Source organism: Cucumis melo, chromosome 7 (genome assembly GCF_025177605.1).
Source record: "Cucumis melo cultivar AY chromosome 7, USDA_Cmelo_AY_1.0, whole genome shotgun sequence".
Lineage (NCBI taxonomy): Eukaryota > Viridiplantae > Streptophyta > Magnoliopsida > Cucurbitales > Cucurbitaceae > Cucumis > Cucumis melo.
In genome coordinates, this window is record NC_066863.1 from 24,027,688 (window position 1) to 24,051,508 (window position 23,821).

Below are 23,821 nucleotides of genomic sequence, written 5' to 3' on the forward strand. Positions count from 1 at the left end.
TGTTTGAACAATCATTTTTCATGCTGAAATGGTAGCTTGGATTGTATTCTTACAGAATATATACCTTCCATTATTAAATGGAAGATACTTTAAAAAAAAAATAGAGGATCTCTCTCGACAAATTTCTCCCAACCTCGATTCCAACGGTCATTTATGCATCGGAGGATCCTTTTTCAATGCTTTTTCATATAACTCCCAACTTTTTTGCGTGTCGGGAGATCCCTTTTCTTGTAGTGTTAACTAATATTTAGTTTGACTTATTTCTCACTCCAAGCCCTAGGAGGTTTGAAAGCAAACTATAATTTCATAAGAGGAAAAAAATATCTGTCTTAAAGAATTCATTATCGATACTAAAATATTCATGAATATCTCCAATATCTTTTATAAATACCTAGCTTATAAAACATATTAAATGTCATATATTCATTCTTACAAACAGTATTCATAGCTTAGAGCGTGTTTCGATTATCTATGTAAAAAAATATTTTTCAAAAGTATATTTTTTTAAACACTTTCTTTATATGCGTTTAAAATTTAAACACTTACATGTTTGATTAGAATTTTTATAAGTGTTTCTATACTTAATTTTCTCAAATTTTGGTTTTGTGTGCTTTCTTTAAAATGGGTTATTTTTTAATCTCATTTTTTAAAAATGCATTTTGAAAAGTTACCAAACATCTCAAATTTTTTGAAAATGATTTTTTTTCATATTTAAACACTTTAAAAGGTAATTCAAACACATTAGTTTATATGTTTTAGAACAAGAAACAGAAATGTATTTGATAACTGTTTATGTTTCTTGTTTCTTTAAAAAAAGAAAAAAAAAACAAAAACAGAAAATGTGATAATTTTTATTTTCTGATTTTTTTCTGATTTTCTTCGAGATTTTTTATTTTATTTTATTCACACCTAATTCAATTAAACACTAAACAAAAATATATGTCATCCATTAAACATAAAAAAAAAATCAAAAGTTTATTCATTTAATACAAAGAAGTACCGGTGCACAAATAAAAATAATAACATAAACATAAAATTGTATCTATCCTTCAAATGTTGCTAAATCTGATTGGCAATATAATCTTTCACTCGGGTCATTTCTCTTAGATGATATTGACTCACTTCTTAATTCATCAATTTCAACAACCTCATCGATATTTTGTGACATTTAGAACATAATATTAATTTTATAGTAAGTTATTATGTCCTCAATATTCATAATTAAAAGAAACAAAACAAAATTTAACCTTTAACTCTGCTACTTATGATGCTTTAGAGAAAAACGCACAACAAAAACCTAGATCTGTGCAAAGAGGAAGACGACTATGGATCCATTGAAGAGGAAGAGTCCAATGAAGAGGAAAAGTTCAAGTTGTAGAGGAAGATGATGAGAGCCGAAGAGTAAGACGACGTGTAAAGGAAGACGATGAGAGCAAGTGGAAGAAGATGATTATTTGGAGAAGACGATGGGGATAAGAGGAAAAGGAAAAGGAAACAAATAAAAATAATTGAGAAAAAAAGAAAAGAAAACAAATAAAAATAATTGAGAAAAAAGAAAAAGAAACTAATAAAATTAATTGAGAAAAAGGAAAAAAGAAACCAATAAAAATAGTTGAGAGATAAGAAAAGAAAAAATAAAAATAATTGAAAAAAAAAAAGAAACCGGTAAAAATAATTGAAAAAAGGAAAGAAAACAAATTGAGAAAAGGGAAACCAACCGAAATAATCGAGGAAAAAAGGAAAGAAAACCAATAAAATAATTGAAAAATGGAACGGAACCACTTTTTTTTTTTTATTTCCAATAATTGCTTATAAAATGATAAATGTTTCAGTTTTTTTTAGAACGAGAAACAAGTAACGTTACCAAACACCTCCAACGTAAACAGAAATAAAAAAAAAAAAGAACAAGAACATTACAAAACGGAACCTTAGAAGTAAAAACAATTTAATTATTAATCATCAACAATTTTTTTTAATTAATTTCAAGATTTATGAATATATTTGCCTACATGGATATATTAAAATTAATAAAAATGTTGATGTGGATATGGATATAGAGAATTAGTAGGAGGTGTAGTTAGAGAGAGAGAGAGAGAGAGAGAGTTTAAAAAAACAATTAATTGAGAAGAAGAGATGTTTGGTTTCAACAAAGAATCAAATTAATTAAAAAAAAAAAGAAAAAAAGAAAAGAGAAGATATGAATTTTATAGGGGAAAAGGGGATTGAATTGTAGTTTTAAAGGGGCGGTTCCAAAAAGAGAGGGTGGATGGAGCTTCTAAAAATCTTACCAAAATTAAAGCTTTTACAAATATAAAGATTTTATTCAATTTAGATTTAATTAGATAGGAATTTTGGCATTTACCACTACACCTCTCTTTCCTCCTCATAAAAACTACCCTTTTTCTTTTTTCTTTTCTCTTTTTATTATTATTTCTAATTTATGAAAATACCAATAATGCTTTAACGATTGAGTCAACAACAAAATTATATTATATTGATTCAAAAAATAATATTAGTGAAAACTAGAAACAAAATTGTTTTTCAAAATTAATATCGACCACCGAATGGATTCATAAAACACTCAATTCAATTTAGTCATATTTTGAATGTTTTTCATAATTCAATTGAACCATGCTCTATGATACATTTGATTACAAATCAAAATATTGAAATCTTCTATTTTGAAGAAAGTAAATGTAAAGTGGGAGACAATCTAGTACTCTTCCTAAGAGCATCTATTTTCGTTGTTGATGGGAGAGATAGCGTACAAGGAAGACATCAGAAGACAGCCTTTCAATTTCAACTATATATAGAAAGCATTATAATTACAAAAGTACTCAAATATTTTTGCAAAACGCGAATGTTAGATCGAAAAAAATAAGTGGAAGCTAAGAAGTGAGACTTAAACTTGGATCTATAACCAAGAAGTTGGATAACCGTTTATCTATCTATCTATCTATATATATATATATATATATATGCTCACCTAGATTTATACTAAATCTACCGGTAATTGTTTATCTATAGAGATAACAAGAAAATGTTTTAAAAGTCAACCATCTAGAAAAAAAAAGTATTATTGAAACCCAAAAGAAAAAGAAAAAGAAAAAACTACATCTAAAATTAGGGTTAGGTATTGAGTATTAAGAAAACTCATTTTTGTAACTTTTGATTTAAAGTTCCTCCAACCCATTCTAGAAGATTAATCACAGAATCAATGAACTTCGAAAATATACTTAAACATAAATAAATTAAAAGTATAAAATTAAAGACATGAAAATATTCTTAAAAAATGTATATATTAATTAATTTTAGGGAATTCAATCAAGTTCATGCATGCATAATAACCACGTTATAAAATAAAATATAAAATGAATCTCGTGATGTTTCATTCAATCGTAGTAGTGGGAAAGGTGATTAATTCCCAATGTTAGCCTAATTTCATTAATTAATTACTTTCTTTTTACGGGTTAATTGAACTTAGCATATTAGTTATCAAATAAAGTATATTATATGTGTGTGTTCATTTGAGTTTCATATTATTACGTGTATTAAAAAGATTTTAAGGATTTTTTTAGTATATTTTAAGGAATTTTATTTTTACCATCTATATTGCCTACATTTTTAATAATCCCTCTAAATACCAAAGTGTGCCATAACAATGGGAAAAATTATTTGTCCATGATGTACTTTAAATTTGGGTTCAAATATAATTTTGCTTTCTATATTTTAGAATTTGTTCTTTCTCTATTAGTTCATATTATTTAGTTTTATACTTCATCTAGAAAAAACAGTGGGGTTTTTCTAACTGATAACTAAAAAATGAGATAAAAATGGCAAATGATCAAATTTTCCAGAAAAAAAATAATGCCAAATGACTCTTTGCTAACATCAAACTTTGGTGAAATTATCAAAATATATTACACGCACGGAAAAAAACCATATTGGTCTCGCTCTCCCTCTCTATATCTCGTCTCACTCTCAGTTTCTCTCTCTATACCTCTCCATATCTCTGGCTCGGTCCCGCTCTCTTGCAGTTCATACTTGGTTCTTGAATGCGACCAAAATAAGAAAAGAGGGGGAAAAGAAGGTTGAAGGTCAAGCCCAAGAAGAAGGAAAGAAAAAAAGAAAAGAAAAGAAAAAGAAGAGGAAAAGTCGGGAAAAAAAAAGGTGAAGATTCGTTGGAGAAGAAATAGAGGAAGAAAAATACAGAAAAATGATTGATACTCGCAAGTAAGAGGAAGAAATAAATAAAGAAAAAAAATAGATAAATTTAGGATCTAATAAGTCCAAATTTTTCTAAATAGTCTCTCATAAATAGAAAAAAAGATTTATTAATTATTTTTCTTTTACCATTTTCTCTCGATAATTAAAATTTTCCTAAACAAACATAAAACATATCTACTGTGTGTCTTTTCTTGCATGTCAAAGATTATTATATTATTAAATTACAAAAGTAACAAATTTAAAAACAGATAGCTTCCTAATAACTTTTTTATTATCATACGACAGTCGTACGATATATCTAATTATAAATATAAACTTACTACGATAACATAGATTTAGCATGTGCTATGTTAAAATTAATTTTAGAAAATTTTAAATACGTTTGTGGACTATTTTTTGAACCGTAAGTTGAAATATGCTTTATTTTGTTTAGTGGGTGACCGACGAGGAATCACCCCTACAAAATTTGTCCCATTTTTTTCTGTTATTTTAACCTTTTAATACTTAAATTTGAACCACACTTTATGTCTTATTATTTTTTCAAAATAAAAAAAGGGTATAAGTTGGTAATTCTAAAATTACTTTTACAACCAAACATAATAATTTACCAACATTTTAAATATTTAATATATTATATATTATATTATATTATATTATAAAGTTCATAAATTTCTTTCTTTAGCTAATAATTTTTAAGTTGATTAATTGATAATTGTTTATTCTCGTTTTTGTTGATCATTTGATCTTTTAAAACTAAGTTTGTAGATTACTACTTTAACCAATAACTTCATTTGTTTTAATATCCAAAATTTTCAAAATAAAAAAAAATAGTATAAAACTTTATGATTTTGGAATTTTCTTTTTGAATTCAAATACGATTTTTGTTTGTTTGATTGTTTAGTTTGTCAAGAGTATTTTCAAATTCCAATTCAAGTCTTTATAATCCTACTGTTCAAGTAAATGGTGAGAAATTCAGAATTCGTTTATGATTAGCTAAATATAAATATTCTCTTAGAAAATATACAAAATTGAAAATATTTAAAATTAAAAAATAAACGTTTGTCTAGTATGAAAATTTATGATTCAGTATTTAAACTTTAGTTGGAAATTTTAGTTAATACAACTCCAAAGTTTAATGATGCATAAATTAATACAAATTCTAAAGTTGATTAACTTTTTCATGGTTCTTTTTGTAGTTTAACATTACACGTTAATAATAGAAAAAATGGTAAGCAATGGTGATCATAATTGAACCTATCAATAACATTTGGAATAGTTTCATTTCTACATTAATTCAACTTTCTCATGGTTTTGTCGTTTGTGTTCCAATTAATAAATAAAAATCCAATAAGCTTGATTTTTTTTTTCTCTTTTAAATGAAAAAAAGAAAGAGAATAATTCCTCTACACTAATGTAAAAGGTCTTTAAATTTATATATATATATATAATTATAATTATAATTATGCACACATTTCTTTCATGAAGACTGTAGAGATTATATATTCCCAATAAAATTCATCACTAAGAAAATAAAATAATAAAATAAAGATAATTAAGAATATGATTGACAAATGGAATATATTCATAATAATGGAGAAAAAAAAGATTGACGATCGAACCTTTCAATTCCACTAAATCATGATTTATATTCCTCTCTTACCATGGAATTATGCTTTAGAATATGAAACTTTAATGTAACACATGTATTTGTTACTTAGTGACAGGCAAAATATAATATTATACCATTTTAATTAATATATCAAAAATAATATCAAAATGACAAAACATGCATGTTATGTTAAACCTAAAGTGAGTATGGCTCAATACTAATTAGTAATTAGAATCCAGTCTTCTTTTAAAATTTGGAGATTCAAATCATTATACCTACTTTTTGATTTACTTATCGTTAAATAAGCATATAACTCATGAAAAAAAATTGATTTTCATGTGATGTAATATTTTGAAAGAAAATTAGTAAGTATCATAGTTAATTATATGCAAATATTTTATAATGGATAATAATATTATATAGTTTTATTAAAAAATTACAAATATAATAAAGACTATCAATAATAGAAATCTACCACTAGTAGACTATAAGAGTCTATCGTTGATAGACTTTGTTATATTTGTGATACTCTTTTAAAAAAAAAGTATTGCTATACACTTAATTATTAGTTTTAAAATTATGATCCACTACAACAAACTTAAATTAAAGGTAAATTAAAAATTATATTATAAGTATTTTCTTTTGTCATATGGATGCTATCTTGAAAATTTGACATTGATTTGATATAAAGTAGTGATTCTTTTGATCATAACGACCCAATTGCTATTTGTTTAAAAGGAAGAAAGCTTTTTGAAATAAGAAATTATGAATTGTTCCAAAAATAATGAATAGATTAATGCCAATTTGGTTTTTCTTTATATATATATTTTTCATGAGTACATTTTATTTCAATTTGGGATTAGTGCTATTTAGTTAATTTGTTTTAATATATAAAAAGTGGTATTTGAAACTTGAAAGTTGTGTGCTTTTACATAAAACATTATTATATAACCTCATTAAAGAAAAAATATTTCAATTTTTATTAAAACGCACAATCGCTTAGCCACAACCATTTTTTTTTTTTTTTTTTAATTTGGAGGTTAAAATCTTCATAAAAATGTAATAACCAATTTTATATTTTAATAATTTTTTTTTCAATAGAAAAATTTTGTAATAGAGTACTCTTGTATTTCTAATATTTGTTTAATAGATATTTTAAGATCACTGTTTTATACTAATAGATTGGATCCATCTCATGATCATCTTCATGATAACAAGAAATAAAATTAAAAAGAAATACAAACTTAAAAATGAATGGAATAAACTTGTAGTTAAACAAAAATATATATACACACACATAGTCATTTTTTAAAAAAGAAAAAGGAATTGAAGGTTGAAATTATTGTACATAAATAGTTATAAAGAAAAAGAATATAAAAATAAACCATAGAGTACTAGATATGATATCCGACTTGATTAAATTAGTATAATTTGAAATTGATAATAATAATAATAATAATAATAATATTTCTTCCTTATATGAACTACAAATCTAACCTTATTTAGAGAAACAAATATCATAAAACTAATAAGTAAAATAATAATTATTAAAATATTATAAAATCAGAATAAATAATCAAAATTAACATACAATTTAATACGATATCTATACGAATTGTTTATAAATTTTTTCAAAAAGCAATGTCAATGTGTCTCAAACTTGAACGTAGTGTCGTATTAAAAAAATTGACATTTTATTTCTAATTCATATTAAACTAAAAAATTAATAAAATATCTAAAATTTATCTAATAATTTTGATTTTAAAAAGTAAAAACCTCATTGTATCAATTGTATAATAGATATAACTTCTACTTTTAGTATATCAATAAACCAAAATACCATATTTGGGATAGACAAAAACATATCAATGATATAATTCAAAATAATACACTTTTTAAAGTGTAACATTGATGTTTAAATTTTAGATCGATACTAATTAATTCAAAATATATTTTTAAGCCTATTATTAGTTTATTCAAAATTCATTTAAAATATAACATAAGTGCATTATTAATTTAGTGTCAATATATACGTTAAAATATTTCATAGATTCTCGTACTTAAATTTAAAGGTTGTTTAATTTTAGTCTGTGATTAGAAAAAAAGAATTAATAAAAATATATGAAAAATGTTAATTTTTTTAATAGAAATTAAAATGATGTTGGAATTAACATAACAAAGAAAAAAATGAAAAAAAAAATAATGTTTGGTTGAAAGAATTAATTGTTTTTTATTAATTCGAATGAAATGGTTTCTACGGTTAATTTGAATCTTCATGGTGTTAGCTTTTGGAAGAAGTGAGATCCTTTTGTCTTTTCTTCCGCCTTCAAATATTTTCTTCACATACTTATTTTCCGAACATGTTTTCATTGATTAAATTAACTAATTCATTATACGTTTTGTTAACTTTGAGAAGTAACTAACATATATTCGTCACGATACAACAACTATCAACATTTGATTATTGTAGCGAAAATGTTGAAGTTCTATTTTTTTTTATTCCAAATTATTGTCAAACCATTTCAAACCCCAAAAATTTTTCCAACGCTCTAAAATTTCTTTACTTGAGTGTCTTCAAAAAAAAAAAAAATAATCAAGGATAATATTGTTACTCTTCTACAAAGAAGGTTCAAAATATTTTGGAATTTTAAGGACGTTTTTAAATATAAAAAAATAAATCAAAATATTTACAATCGTAGAAAAATATCATAAAATTGTTAGGTTTTGTTTTGTAAAACTAAGTATATTTTAAACATTTTTTTTCTTGGTGCATCTCACACCAAATTGACGAACGAGATTTTCTTAAAATATTAAAAATTTTCAACTTATCCCTTAATTGAATTTCCGATCCATGTCTACCATTATTCAAATCTTCCCTAATCTTAACTAATCTTTTTTATCTTTTCAAAAAAATTATAGATCTCGGTTCATCAAATTGTATCGAGAATTGCCAAAATAATTGATAATTTTGGATACAATTTTATCCGAGATCAACCAAATCTTTTACATAACTTTCATCAAATTTTCTATTATAATATTGTCAAATTATATATAAAATTGTTTGTTGTAAATCAGAGTAATCTTCTCGGCATAATTATGAAACACTTAACTTACAAAGATTTGAGAAATTGTATAATAAAAATTAGATACAGAGAAAATTAGTTAAGATTCAGTATTATAGTAAAAAAAAATTAGTTAAATCCAAATTTGAAAAAGTGGCATAAATTTATGTTTTCAAAATTCAAAATTTGGAGATAAAAAAGATTAGTCAAAACGTGGGAAGATTTGAAAATTTGTTAATGTTGCTAATCTCAATCTAAATATTGAGCAAGATGCATCGAAAATCCCAAAACAATAAGTTTCGCATCGAAAAATTCCAAAACAATTGATATGTTGAAAAACTTTTAATATTTTAAGACAATATTTGTGGTCTTGTTGATTTAGTCCAACCAAGAAAAGATGTTTAAACGATTTTTCAAGGAGGACGCTAGTTCTAAGAGTCAAAATCTATTTATAACAATTTCTTCAAAATATAACAATCTATCTATGACAAATATAGATAATAATCTATTGTTAATGTAATACATGGCAAATCTTAATTTTTAAGATTAGAACTAGTTTATAAAATGTATTTGGTCGAGCCAACATTTTGGATTAAGGTCCTTCCAAAGTGACTAAAGAATTGGTACCTTAGATCATTTGATTGAACTTCTCTTTGAATTGTACTTCCTTCTATTTTTATCTTTATTAATTTTTTCAAAATTTATTTAAATTGGATGTTGGATAGATTGGAATTATTTTTTGAGTGGGACAATGGAACATTGACATCTAATCTATGCTAAGACAAGATTGATGGGATTTTCAAATTCTCCCCCTCTCTCTCTCTATAAATCTCTCTCTATCTTACCCTATAAGCATCCAATTAGGTAAGAAAAGATTTATGAGATTATCAAACAAAACACTACCTTCACTTTTTCTCATTCTAATAACTATTTGGGAATTTTATTTTCAATATTATGAATTTTCTTTTACATATATTTATTTCCATTTTTCTATTATTTAATCTTTAAATTTTTAAATTCATATCTTTTACGTTTTCTTTAATATTGATATAAATTGAAGTTTGTGTTAATTTAGGTCGTTGAGTTTTAAAGTTGCTTAATAAAATTTTAAACATTTGATTTTATTTCTAATAGGTATTTAAATTGATCTTTTAGATATAAATTTTAATTTAATATCTAATAAAACCCTAAGCTTTTTATATCGATGATTCTCTAAAAATTCAAAATAAAATCTCAAAACCTAGAAATTAAATTTAGTTTAGCCCTTCTAAAAATATTGAATAAATCAACGACGGAAAAAGAATTAAAAGTTGAAAGTTTAGAAATGAACCATATAGATAGGATAAAAAATCCAAACGTTCTACCACGAGTAAACTTATAATTTAAAGTATACTTTAATAATGGTGACATGACTAAGCATGAATAAAATTAAGATTCATATAAACTATAATTGCCATGAAAAGTTTTGTAGGACCCATCAAATGCCCATGCAATGAAGATTTGAGTTTATAAAAAGCTCAAGTTTGTAAGGTAGCATTTGCAGTCAAACTATTCAATCAAACAATTTCTCTAACAATTCTCTCTTTGTTTTAGAGATATATATCTCTTCTTCTTCTTCTTTTTACAATATGGTTTCTTTGGTGCTTGCTAGAACAGTTATTGGTATCATCGGTAAGTAAATTATTAAGAAAAAAGAAATTATATAAATCCCATTTTCTAATTTCAAAATCACTTCTATATATCTTTACACCAATTGTTTTGGTCTGTGTAGGAAATATCATTGCACTTTTCTTGTTCTTGTCTCCATTGTGAGTACCCTTTTTCTGTTCTTCACACTTTCTCTTTTCTATATATCTTTTATTATTCTCCAAATGATTGCTAATTTAGAGGTTGTTTGATTGTATCAGTAGTTAGAAACATATTCTTAACACTATGTTTAAGTTTTAGGGTTGATTTTCTAACCATAGTTATATTTTTAGGTAGCTATAATAAAGTGAATACATTATTCAAATAGTTCTTTTAATTTAATAAATTAGCTTTCAAACTCACTTTCAACTAAAGTGAGAGCACAACATTACAAGAATTATAACATCGTCATAACTTGCTAAAACGTTAAGAACCCTAATTCTCGTATTTATTTTATTAATTACAATAGATTTATTTTTCAGGCCAACCTTTGCTACAATATGGAAGAAGGGATCGGTCGAGCAGTACTCACCGATCCCGTACCTTGCAACGCTTGTGAACTGCCTAGTTTGGGTGTTGTACGGGCTGCCAGTGGTGCATCCAGGAAGCATTCTAGTGATCACCATTAACGCGACTGGAACCTTAATCGAGTTGGTTTACATAATCCTCTTCTTCGTGTTCTCCGATCGGAAGAAGCGAGTGAAAGTTCTCCTCGTGCTACTCATCGAGATCGTCTTCATCACGCTTCTGACACTTCTAGTTCTGTTCATCTTCCATACTCATAGCAAGAGATCCATGGTGGTTGGAACCATTTGCATTCTCTTCAACATTGGCATGTATGCTTCTCCATTGGCAGTCATGGTTGGTTTCTCTTTCTCTTTAACTCTCTTTGTATATTAGAATATTACATAATAGTTCTCTTTAGAGTAATTTTATAAGCTATTGATCTTTTTTTGTGGCAGAATCTTTACTGTTTTCATTTCTGTTTTTAGTGTCATTTATGTGGTCTCAATAAATCAAAGAGGAATGTTCTTCTTCTTTAAGGCCTTTTTCTTTTTCTTTTCAAATGGATACATAAAAAAATCATTTTACAAATGATCTTGGGCATGATTGTTTTTTGGATTCTATATGTAGATATATCTTTTTCCATTTACTTTAATAGTAAATGTTTATGAGACAAATATTTGAAATCACACATAAAATAGATTAAGTGTTGAAATATATACTTAGATTTTTGTGTGAATGGTTAGTGAGAACATATCCTATTATTAATGAAGGATAAACTATGGTTCTTATATAAATAAAGACTAAAATAAAATGCTAACGGATTGATTTTTGGTTTTTATGTTTTTTTAATTAAGTATACAGACACACTTTTATCTATAAATTTTTTTAAATTAGTTTTTCTACTATAATTAATATTTTTTAAAAACTAAATCAAGTGTTTCAAACTAAAATTCAAAATTGATTTTTGTGATAGAATTTAACTGGGAAAATAAATGTTATATATATATATATATATCATCAATATAATTTTGAATTAATTAAAGGTTTGTTTTTTATATGTTGCAGAAATTAGTGATTAAAACAAAGAGTGTGGAGTATATGCCTCTCTCCCTCTCTGTTGCTTCCTTTGCCAATGGTGTGGCTTGGACTATTTATGCTCTCCTCCCTTTTGACCCTTATATTTTGGTAATTTCCTTCTCATATTTTTCTACTCAAACTCAATATAGTACCAATTCAAGTTGGTTTAAATTAATATCAGTATGCATCGTTCTAAGCTTAGCTTGGTGATATAATTCCCTTTCTCTTCTAGACTCTAAGTTAGAGATCTAATCCAAACAACAAGATCATTGAAGATCGTTGAACTTAATATCGATTATTGTGGATTCTATCCTTTTAAAAAATATTCTCTCTGCACCTTTTTTTTTTTCATTTTATTCTCACAAACACAAAGAGAGAGGCAACATACAAAGAAAAAGGTTTGAAATGCTTTAGACTTAAAATATGAAATTTTGGGGAAAAAGAAAGGAATAATTATCCTAATGTTTCTTTTAGGTTGATTAAGAATAACAATAATGGAGATGTTCTCTCTATATGCATATGTAATGTAATGTTAAATCATGAATTATATCTATTGCAAATGGATATATATATATGATGCTGCATGCTACATCAATATATATTTCTTTTCTACAAAAGTGTAAGGTCTAGCTTATAGATACAAGCATCTTACACACAAACAAACAACAACAACAATAATAATAATATAATAAATTGTTAAATTACAAAACTAATCCAATTGTGTCCACTACATCTTTGAACTTTAAACAATAGAATTAATAGTCTTAAGAGAGTATAGATAGTCCACAATACATGATTATATGATTCAAAATGTTTCATAAAGGTTTGGTTTGTGATTATATTTAATAATTTGATTGAATAATTTTCAGATTCCAAATGGGCTGGGCACACTATTTGGGCTGGCCCAATTGATACTGTATGCAAGCTTTTACAAATCAACAAAGCTCCAAATAGAAGAGAGGGAAGGTAAAGGGAAGGTGATTTTATCAGATCAGTTGGTCACTAATGGAAAAGAAGAGTGTTGGAAGAATGACAACATTGAATGTGGGAATCCTAGAGCTGAGGTCCATGGAGCTTGATAGGACTCGCAACATCTCCACCGTCCATCTATCACTTTTGTAATCTATAGATAAAATATCACCCCAAAAACAAAAAAGAAAAAGAAAAAGAAAAGGCCTTTCTATTTATAAGTGTTAGCAAATTCCTCATGTTTTAATTTGGGGGGTAATAACAGACGATCACTGCATAGACCAGTGCCAAACAATTGGCAAACCCTGTAATGCCATTTGAGTCTTTTCTCTTCTTTTTTGTTTCTTTCTTTCTTTCTTTCTTTACTTCCTCTTTTTGTCCTAGCTTTGTTTTTTTTCTTATCAATCTATGTATTTGGAGAAGCTTTAATGTTTGAATATATCAATGGCTTTTTCTGATTCTCATGTTTTGTTTAATGATTGAAATATAAGTTATTAACAAGTTGGTAATTAACTAGTGGAAGGCATGGTTTATCTAGGCCACTAGTTAATGCCCTCCACACTTACATGAAAGGTCCCTTGAATTTGATAAGTGTGGGGGGCATGGTTGCTAGGCCACAAGGCTTGCATCAATTTCAAATTGGAAATCTTGCCAGAGTTTTTCCTCTGAAAATAAGATAGATGAATGCATCTTCCACAATGGTGCAACTCATTCAAAACTTGCACGAATAATATCGATACACAATCAAATAAATGATCTTCTAAAGATCAACGTTGAGAGCAAGTCGAAGAACAATTCTAGTCTACAATTGTAACAAGAGTTTAGATGTTTATATCGCCTTCCCAATACCTTCAAAATGTTTCATAAACTTGAAATTCTGTCAAGTTCCTAGTTTTGAACTCAACCCACAACCGCTGAAGATAATATTTGACAAGAAGCAAGATGGTGAACTGAAAATGAGGAGAGAATCACTACAATTCACATGAAAGATTTTATACAGTTTGAGCAAAATAATATCAATACCTAGAACTAAATCTGCACTTCCTAGTACTAATACAATATATAGAGAGGAGACGTCGACAAATTTTCAATATCCACAACCCAAATTCTCACTCCCCAGTACTCTCACAAGAACTCCCAAGATTGACATTTAAATCATGAACTGACAATCTTATGATATTGCTTCCTGACGACTTCGAGATATCTACACACTCTTGTAGATCTGCATCACACGCAATAAGAACCCATTCACGATCGTCATCAATATATTTGATATCGAACGTACCAACCTCCAATTTCAGTCTCTTTGCCACTTCTTCTCTCAACTCCACAATACCAGAACTCAAAGGAATTCGAAATCGAATAATATCTTCCTTATAAGTGGCCTTGATAGTTATCCTCCTTGGTTCTTGCCTTGGTGATATATGAGGGACTGTGTGACAAATTGAGTCCATAGGTTGTCTCAGAGCTATATCATGATGGTTGGACCAACAAAATTCGGGTACTGGCTCATCAAGAACAGCATCGGCAACAGAAGCACAAAGATTTTTTAAGTCCTTAGAACTTCCTGCATCCTCGATCAGCATTCCTCCAAATGGTTCCTCAGGCTCAACCATCACAAGCGTATCTGGGATTGAACAAGCAGGCGCCGATACATTCAGTTTATCGATTGGATGGAATGCTACTTCAGGAGATTCTCTTCTTACACATTGTTCATGCTGAGGAATAGAAATGGGATTATTTGCTAGTGCACTGTCGTTTGCAGGACTACCTTGGCATGAACCATGAGAAGTAGGCGTCCCGGCACTCTCTTCCCGTGATCCGCTCCCTGTTCGAAAATTGTTCAAACCATTTCCAAACTTTGGCAGGAATCCATTTTGTTCGTGAATTGGTTCTTCTGGACTCAACACTCCTCTATGTAATTGATCTTCCAACCTAGCCTGTGTGTCGTTTGTCTGTGCTTCTGAGGTGTTTGTTTCCTTATATTGAGAATCAGATGGTTGAGAAGCAACAAAGTTTTGCTGGTTAGACCCTTCTGGAGTTAAAGGATGAGAACTCGAGCTAACAGTAACAGGAAGTGGACTGGTAGCCAGAGAAGATATTCCGAATGCTCCTTCAGCCCCTTGAACAGATTCAATGACACGCTTTAGCTTTGAAAGTGAACGATTGACCTTGTTGATCTTCCGAGATGGCCACCGTGAGATCCCATGTTGCCTACAGATACGCTTCATTGTTGTGGGACAAACTGTAAAGTGGAAAAGTGATATATCAAACATTAGTTGATTCCTGTTTAGATAGATGAGCAAGCATAGCTTTTAATTTTATAGTCTTACGCTACAAAATCAACAACATACCACCAAGGCTTTTAGCAGCATCCTTAAGACTGCCAGCAAAATATTGTTGAAGAACCTCCAGACTAATTGATTTCTCTGCCTTTCCACGCTTCCTTTCGGACGTCTTTTTCACTTCCTTATTCTGTGGACAAGGAACGGGCTTGTGGCTTTCCCCATCCCAAGCACCATTGTTTTCATCCTTCGGAGCATCATGAACCATTAAAGATTGTTGTTGCAATGTTTCTAATGCAGCTACCTCTACTGCTTTTGGCATGGCATCAGATGCAGGTGGCAATTCCACAGGTTGCGGAATTTGAATATATTCAAGTCTTGAGTCAAATCCTCCATTTCTAGATGCTTGAATGATCTCAACAAGTCCTTCCTTGTCCTCAAGGTTGATTCCAGAAGCAACTTTGAGAGTGTAGAAATGCTTCTTCATTGTTGCCATTAATGCACCCAACAAATTCTTTTGTTCCTGATAATCAACAATGCTCGGTGGCAGAAAAAATTCTAGAATGTACTCATCATCTCCAGTAAACGTGCTTCGTAAGCAGATCGAAAAACAACTCTTCAATCCAAACATAAGTGCATAGTGTACCAAAGGGTACTCAGTCTTACAGAATTGGGTGATGTCTCCACAAAAACATGAGCTGTGAGATAAAAACGCTCTACCCGAAACCCCTTGACCCTTTTGTAAATGGTGTTCTAAACATGCATCACGAAAACCCCACATGTGAGCATCAACAACATAGGATGCTACTTCAGTTGCGGACATACAGATCCGTCCCATGCAACTACCATCAAAGCTAGTACAGCTTTTCTTCAAACCTCCACCGTAGGCGAGCACGTTTCGGTGCCTGCATGGAACCCAGGTTTGAGCCAATGGTAAGTTATGAGTTTCGCATACAACTGTGAGTACCTCCAAAATTTCAGCCAGTGCATTCTGACGACCTTCATTGCAAATCTGGTTTGACAAGCATTGCCAAGATTGTATCTGTGAGAACGAGCGAGAAAAAACAAACTAGACAATATTCATCATCCGGGATGCAATAAAGCACCAGTTTCATACATACAACTTTTCGCCACTGACCTGATTATTCGGATGGTCCAAAATCTCCGAACTTTTTAGATTGACAGCCTGCAGATGAAGAGAATCATAAAATTAGCAAAACGTTATATCCTCTGTCCAATACAACCAAGAACAAGTAGCATTAACATGAGTGCACAGCACTTGTTAAGACATAACAAAAAGTGAAATTCAACAAAGGGCAAGGAAACTCAAACCTCAAGAGCTTTGCAGACTTTGTCCACCTCAGGTGCATAATTGATCTTTGGTGAGGTCATGATTAGCTCAAGAACACCAAGACAAGAGTGGCCGGAAGGGTCAAAAACAGGCAAAGCCAAAGTTCCCTGAACATTGTAGTTAAGAGCGTGACTAAGTCGGGGATACTCCTTGCTTGAGTAGTACTGCACATTTGGAGTCCACTCTGGCAACTTTTGTTGGAAAACACGACCTGGGAGCCCAAGATATCCATCCTGGTCGGCATCCAAGGAAAACATAAACGTCAAAGAGGCCATCCTATATTGATGAAGTCCATTGCTCTGTGAATCAAGGAAAAACGGTTGCCCGGAAGTTGAAAGTACAAACTTGCCACCACTTTTTACAGGCGCCCAAACTTGAGCTAGAACATGCTGGTCAGATGATTCTTTAATGTACCGAAGAGCTTGTGCCATTTTTTCTTTGATTAAGCAATACCCATCTGGATTCTCTGATGGCAGTATTCCCCATGATGAAGACGGAACTGGAAGAATCTTAAACTTTTGGTTCTCCGTCGGCTTTTGCGGTACAGAATGTGAATTGGAAGTACCTGCTCTCAGCTGTAAAGTTAAGCCATTTTAAATGGAAAAGAATCCGCCTAACTAAATCCAAGAAGAAAATATCAACTACTGCTCAAAATGACAAGATAAGATTGAAACAAGCCCATAAAGAATCACATATCTGAATAAGCAGACATTTTTCAAAAGTAAAGCCTTAAAGTATTTTCAATCTCATAGTAATCTTTGTTCCTACTCTTCAATTTGTTTATACCCAATCTGTGAAGTACCAACAATGGCATTAGTAGATATCAAAAGTACAAACACCAAGTTATTCAAAGCCCCATTGAATCATTAAAAAAGTTTTTTAAAAAACAAATGAGAAGTCCCAAATAGTCAAAGAAGCAAGAAAATGGAATCCCACCCATCAGAAAGCAGATAGTTCATATACTCAAATCAAACCACTATTGAATCTGAAAACCATTGAACTAAATTCCAGCTCGTTCTCCCTAAAACAGAAAATCCCAAATCCCCTGTAGAAATTCGTTCTCCCTCACAAGCATCAGCTCAACTGAACTGAACACCATTAAACTAAAACCAAACCAAAAAAGAGAACAGGAAAAAGACAAAAAGGGGTTAAAAAGAAAGCAAAAATGAAATGGAAAACTGACCAAGAACAGAGCAAGCATAGGCAGCAAATTTAGAATCATCATCATCATCAGCTTCAGAGAAGGGCCAGAGAGGGGAAGCAAGATGATCGGAGGTGGAAAGGAGAAAAGGGGACATGGGATTAGAACCAAAAGAAGGGATTTGATCCAAAGGCCAAGGAATGTCCAAGTCGAGATCGAAATCCATAAGTGGGGTCCGGTCGTCGGAAGAAGAACGGTGGTTAGATTTGGGGAAAAGGGGAGATGGGTGATCGGAATCCGGCTCGGTCATGACGAGGGGATTGTTGTATTAGATTTTTACAGTGGATTTTGTGTCTCAAAAGATTGATGGGGAAGAAGAAGAAGAAGAAGAAGAAGAAGAAGAAGAAGAAGAAGAAGAAGAAGAGAGGGTGAAGAATAGGTGGTGGTTGATTGGGGAGTGTGATTCCATCGAATCCAACAACGAGTTGTACAACTTGGTTTTTGTGGGAAAAAATTTTTTTGGATAAAATAAACAGATTTGATTCCGTGTTGCAACCCACTACCACAATCGATACTCCGCAGACTTTTTGTCTCCATTCTCCATTCTCCATTCTCCATTCTCCATTCTCCATTCTCCATTCTCTACATTCTATTTCTCTCCATTGCAGTTAATTACATTAACATATGCTCTTTGTGTTTATAGTCAATAATGGAGAATATAATCATAGTGAGTAAAAACTCACTTTATAAATTCTTATATTTCTACTTTTTTAAAAAAAAAAATTAATATACATTTGGTCAACTACCTATTAGGGTATATAAAAATGTAAAAAGTAATTTAGAAAAGTGGGAGAATATTGAAAAACAAATACATAAATATATTTGAGCTGAGAATTAGATATCCTGTTTTATTTGAAAATATTTAAGCAAGACAATTTGTGTTGTATTTCTTTGTAATTTATATCAACTTCGGTGCTGTATATAGTTTGTCTCTGAAATAATCCAATTAAAAGCGTTTGTGTGGTGCCATACAAATTAATTGAGTTTAAGAGAATCATAACCTTACTTCTTTGGTCTTCATATGTATTAGAGATTGATGAAGTGTGCAACGTGTTTTCACTATTTATTACGGTTCTAATTGTCACTTTTTTCTTTTGAAAATGATATTCGTTGGACACCAAGTTAATCAACACCAACACACTCTTCAATTATAGGAAAGGAGATTTACCAACACAAATCATTGCCTCAAGGTAAGAGGACCCGTTTTCATAATGCTTTTGTTCAGTACTTTGTGAGCCATATAATTAATTAACACGACAACTAATGTAGTAATTGGTATGTATTTTTAGTAAAACAAATAGGTGTTGGGAGAATTCAAACATACAACTCTAAGAGATGCATTACATGTTAATTATCACTTAGTTTTGCTTTCTTTGACAATGAAATAATTAATAAGTAGGCATAAAGTATTATGAATGTTATTATCTATGTATTGAAACAATCGTAGCAAGATCCTTTCTTCTGGATCAAATCAATAATCACAAGTCTATGTTGAGGTTCTTTGCGATTAGACTAAGAATCACTTAACTAGTTTTTATGTCGTCTATAGTTTGAAAATAAAAATAAATAAAAATCAAGAAGAGTATAGTTTATATCATGGATTATACACATCCATATTCCTAATCAAATAGATCGAAGACATAATTATTTACAAATGTTGATACAATAGGACTTCTATGATATAACAAAAAATGAAAATGAACAAAATGATAAAAGCATTTATGATCATTCCAAAATAATATATACAGCGAAAGACAAACAAACTTGGTACGTAAATCAGTCTTTTTTTATTGACTAATAAAATAATAAATAATTTATAAATATATAATCATGAGCCAAATGGAGTAAATTTAAAACAAAAAAAAAAATCGAGGGTCAAAAGAAAATAAATAATGTGAATATACAATGAAAATAGTTATTATCACTTTATATGCTCTCACATAATCATTTTTTATCCAATCAATATAAGACTGAATCACATTTTTAAGATCAAATTATAGGGCAAAGTTATTAAATGTGAACTTAACTATAATGGAACAAAATTAACTAACACATTACATTATCCAAAGGTCAACAAACTTCAATTCCCAAAACTGAATAGTTTTTCTGTCCTTAATTAATTTGTAAAGTTTTATTTATTAATTTATAAAATAAACTTTTCTACTTCCATTTTCTCTAATAATAATAATAAAAAAAATATGGATAATTCCAATAATTAAGCATGTGGGTTAGTGAAGTAGTCTACTTAAAAATTAAAATAAAATACAATGGTAGAATGTGGATCCAATGTCATACAGCATTTACATAAAAGCTTTTTAAACTTTCCAATTTCTTCTTCTTTTAGCTAATTGGACTTATATCTTACATCATCATTTTTTTCATTTTTTTTTTTTTTTTTTACTTTTTGTTATTATATATACAAGTAAAAGCCAAGGCAAAAACAACAATAATTAGTTGGTTTATGTTAATTTCTTTTTTAATTTCTATGGAGAAATTTTGTTTTATTGGAAAAGTTGTTAGCATTAGCAATAATAAAGATAAGCTTGAGATTTAATTTGTAGATTTTAATTATTTTTCTTAATTGACTTTTAATAATTCTAAGTCTAATTAAACCAATTTTGATTGGGGCACTACCCATTATTTATTTATTGCCAAAGATGGTGCTTTGTGTTAAATAATATTTTCCTCTTTTTTTCTTTCTCTTAATGAAGACAAGGGTGTTTGATTATCAAATAATAAAGCTGCCTACCCCATTATTTTCTTCTTATTTTTATTTTAAAGTTAATAATAAATATACTTTACTCTTCTTCTTTTTAAAGCAAAAAAAAAAAAAAAAAAAAAAAAAAAGACATATGTTACTATTGGAATAAAGGTAAATGTTTAGTTTATTAATTAGTGACATTGGCATATTGAATAAGTAATAATATAATGAGAGCATAAAATTTTAAGAAATCTCTGGAAGAAGTGAAAATTTTGATCTCTCCAAAGATTTTTATGCTGCTTAGATAGTGACTGATTTAATACTTTATTCAAGGCTTTTCTTTTTTTTTCTTTTCTTGGTATGAAAATATTTAGATCCAAATTTCATGCATACTTATAAAATATTTTAAATAAATAATTTAAAATATTTTTTTTAAATATTACGTAATAATTTATAATTATACAATTTGGTGATCCAACCACCTCGAATGCATCCAAGTTTTTACTTCACAAATTCTCTTTTAAAATCGTTTGAAATTACCATTAAGTAGATTGTTTATGTATTTTTAAATCAACAAAGAACTATAATAATATACATTTATTTATATGCTCATAATATATTATTATTATTATCAAGGTTTCATTCCACGATGATTTGATTATTAGAATTTATTACTGGTTGAAATTTTAGTTTATAAATATTATTTGCATACCTATAATTATTACTTAAATTTTAAAAAACCAAAGGAAAAATTGAAAGAGAAAAAAAAAGACTTTGATTGTTTTTTCTATTTTTTTTTTCTAGAATTTGACTAAAATAATTTAAGTGTTTTTCTTTTTTAAGAAATGAGAACCTATCCAAAAAATAAATAATAAAATGGTTACCAAATCAACCCTAAATATAAAAGAAAAAAAAAAGAGTTATTTTACAAATTTGTAGTTGTATAATAATAAAAATAAATAAATAAAAAAACTTTCCAAAATTTTAGAATCTTCTACACTTAGAAAAATTGTTTTTAAACATCCATGACTTCCAAACAAGTCTTATTTTGTTCTTAGTTTTTAAAATAAGACAAAGATATCGTTGAAGGTTCTATAAATAGAGCATATTTTTAAGCAAAAGCCAAAAAAATATTAAAAACCAAATATTGTTATATATAATTGTTTTTAGGTAAAATTTAAATAACAGACTTCTTGATCGAACAAGGATATTTAAATTAGATGAATTAAAATAGTTCCTTTTCACTATTTATATATTAAAAAATATTTAAAAAATTAGAAACAAAAAGTAAAATTTACCTTATAACAAATTATAATCCAACAATTTGATAAAGAAAAGAAAATGGTTGTGGATATATATATATATATATATAAATATTTTTCATGTGGAAGTGTTTGAAAGATATATTGGTTTTTCTTAATTGCTATCTTTGTCTCATTTAAGAGTGAGAAAGGGATTCTGTCTTTCATAGGCTATTGCCCACTTGTTTCTTCAACTTGGAATGGTACTTTTCTTAGTTGCCATCATTTATATATATATATATAATGTGTGTTTTGACTCTCAATTTCTTAATTATATGTTTTTCTTTTTTAATTTCCTATGCTTTTGGAAGGCTCCACGGAGGGGTGTGGCTGTCAATTGTTCTAAGCGTTCATCCATATCCTCAATGGAAAAACTATTGTCTCCTTTTGTTTGTGTTTGAGAAAATTGTAAACACAGACAAAGAGTACTGATGTAAGATTTATTAAATTAAATTTCTTTTACAACATGAGTTTGTATATTTAAAGACATAAATATCTAATAAGTATAAGACTATGTCCTCTAAAGATTAATTATATTGTTGAGTGACTATATTATATATAAAGTAGAAAGTTAAAAAAGGAAAAGAAAATATGTTTTATTGTTTTCCTAAAGAGATTAGCTTTTACAATGTTTTTAAAATGTTAGAATTATTGGAAGCAATGAGAAGTTTTAATATTTGCCAATTAGCGTTAAAAAGAAAGATCACTTCCACCAATTAAGTTTTAAAAAAGTATAATAATATAAAGTTATAATAGTCGGTTCAAAAATGAAATCCAATTCTAAGTTTGAATACTTTTTTTTCATTTATTAAAAATAAAAATAATAGCAATTAAATACTATTTATTTTAATATAACCTTTCTAAGATTTGAATATATAAATAAATTTAGAGACATTTTTAAATATAGTAAAATAAACTAAAACATTTATAATGTAGCAAAATTTTAAATTCAACTAAATGATAAATAATGATAGGCTTCTATTATTGTCTATCAATATGAATGAAAAACTATCTATCATTTATAGAATCTAAAATATTTTATCAAATTTATCATTTTTAACGACTTTGTCTTAGATTTTAACACCATTATTTTTTTTAAATCTTAGAGTCTAATACCATTATGGTTTTAGTTAATTATATTCCTATTTTTCAAATTAAAATTAAACCAAATCAAAATAGTAAGACATCGTATAAATTTGAACATAAACGGGTCAAACACCACACATAATCTCCACAAACAAAAGTTGATAAATTTGAATTTACATACTACAACCTATGTTAGAACTAGAAAAAAGAAGGTTATTGAATTGTTAATAAAATTTGAATAGCTTTAATATAATGATAATAATATGGTTGTTGGAGGTTAGAGATGTAAAATATAATTGTTATATATTCTCTCCATGAATTCTATTATATATATAAATCAAATGATTGGGAGAAGAATTTGAATGAAGGAGGATGGAGGATGGAAATTTTTCCAAAGGAATAAATTTGACAAAAAGAAAAGAAGTATTTAAAGCTAATTAAGCAAATACATTTGGTGTGTGATTAGACATTGCTTAAAGGCTATGACTTTCTTTTCTTTTCTTTTTTAATTTTCTTTGTGAAATAAAAGGTTAAGACTTTTTCTCCCCACAAAAAAAAAAAAAAAAAAAAAGGAATCCAATATGTATGGAAAAGATTCTTGCTATGTAAGTAGAAGGAATATTCTAATATTATGGCATAGAATCTATATCTATGTATATATGTATGTATATATATATATATATATTTGGAGAACCAATTCTATATAAATAATATAATGATATTGATAATGTAATTGTAAAAATAGCAATAATAATAATA

General features: G+C 28.2%; 2 protein-coding genes across 5 annotated transcripts; one reads left to right on the top strand and one right to left on the bottom strand.

Annotated features, from left to right (window-relative positions):
* The first annotated feature begins 9,844 nt into the window (after positions 1 to 9,844).
* LOC103493068 (bidirectional sugar transporter SWEET4-like) lies at positions 9,845 to 13,599 on the top strand. Its single transcript, XM_008453693.3, has 5 exons — positions 9,845 to 10,569; positions 10,670 to 10,706; positions 11,067 to 11,445; positions 12,157 to 12,276; positions 13,038 to 13,599. The coding sequence occupies exons 1-5, from the start codon at positions 10,527 to 10,529 to the stop codon at positions 13,245 to 13,247; spliced, it is 789 nt and encodes a 262-aa protein (XP_008451915.2). The 5' UTR covers positions 9,845 to 10,526; the 3' UTR covers positions 13,248 to 13,599.
* Positions 13,600 to 14,083: 484 nt separating this feature from the next.
* On the bottom strand, positions 14,084 to 18,561 carry LOC103493069 (protein NLP7-like). Of its 4 annotated transcripts, none has more exons than XM_051087103.1 (5): positions 17,957 to 18,561; positions 16,755 to 17,338; positions 16,561 to 16,608; positions 15,492 to 16,464; positions 14,084 to 15,382 (listed from the first exon to the last, which is right to left on the bottom strand). In XM_051087103.1, exons 1-5 carry the CDS (start codon positions 18,222 to 18,224, stop codon positions 14,247 to 14,249), a joined length of 3,009 nt encoding a protein of 1,002 aa, XP_050943060.1. In that variant the 5' UTR covers positions 18,225 to 18,561; the 3' UTR covers positions 14,084 to 14,246. The 4 variants fall into 4 exon arrangements, with proteins under 4 accessions (XP_050943060.1, XP_008451916.2, XP_050943061.1 ...); XM_008453694.3 differs by having other exon boundaries at positions 15,492 to 16,434; positions 17,957 to 18,512; XM_051087104.1 differs by having other exon boundaries at positions 16,755 to 17,348; positions 17,957 to 18,508.
* Between the last annotated feature and the right edge of the window lie 5,260 nt (positions 18,562 to 23,821).

Excerpts from the sequence above, each read along its gene's own strand:
- LOC103493068 (XM_008453693.3), top strand. The coding sequence starts at position 10,527 with ATGGTTTCTTTGGTGCTTGCTAGAACAGTTATTGGTATCATCG. Across the intron at positions 10,707-11,066 it reads TTCTTGTTCTTGTCTCCATT|GCCAACCTTTGCTACAATAT; the intron begins GTGAGTACCCTT and ends TTTATTTTTCAG. Across the intron at positions 12,277-13,037 it reads CTTTTGACCCTTATATTTTG|ATTCCAAATGGGCTGGGCAC; the intron begins GTAATTTCCTTC and ends AATAATTTTCAG.
- LOC103493069 (XM_051087103.1), bottom strand. The coding sequence starts at position 18,224 with ATGACCGAGCCGGATTCCGATCACCCATCTCCCCTTTTCCCCAAATCT. Across the intron at positions 16,465-16,560 it reads TGGACCATCCGAATAATCAG|ATACAATCTTGGCAATGCTT; the intron begins GTCAGTGGCGAA and ends TCGTTCTCACAG. Across the intron at positions 15,383-15,491 it reads TGCTGCTAAAAGCCTTGGTG|TTTGTCCCACAACAATGAAG; the intron begins GTATGTTGTTGA and ends TCCACTTTACAG.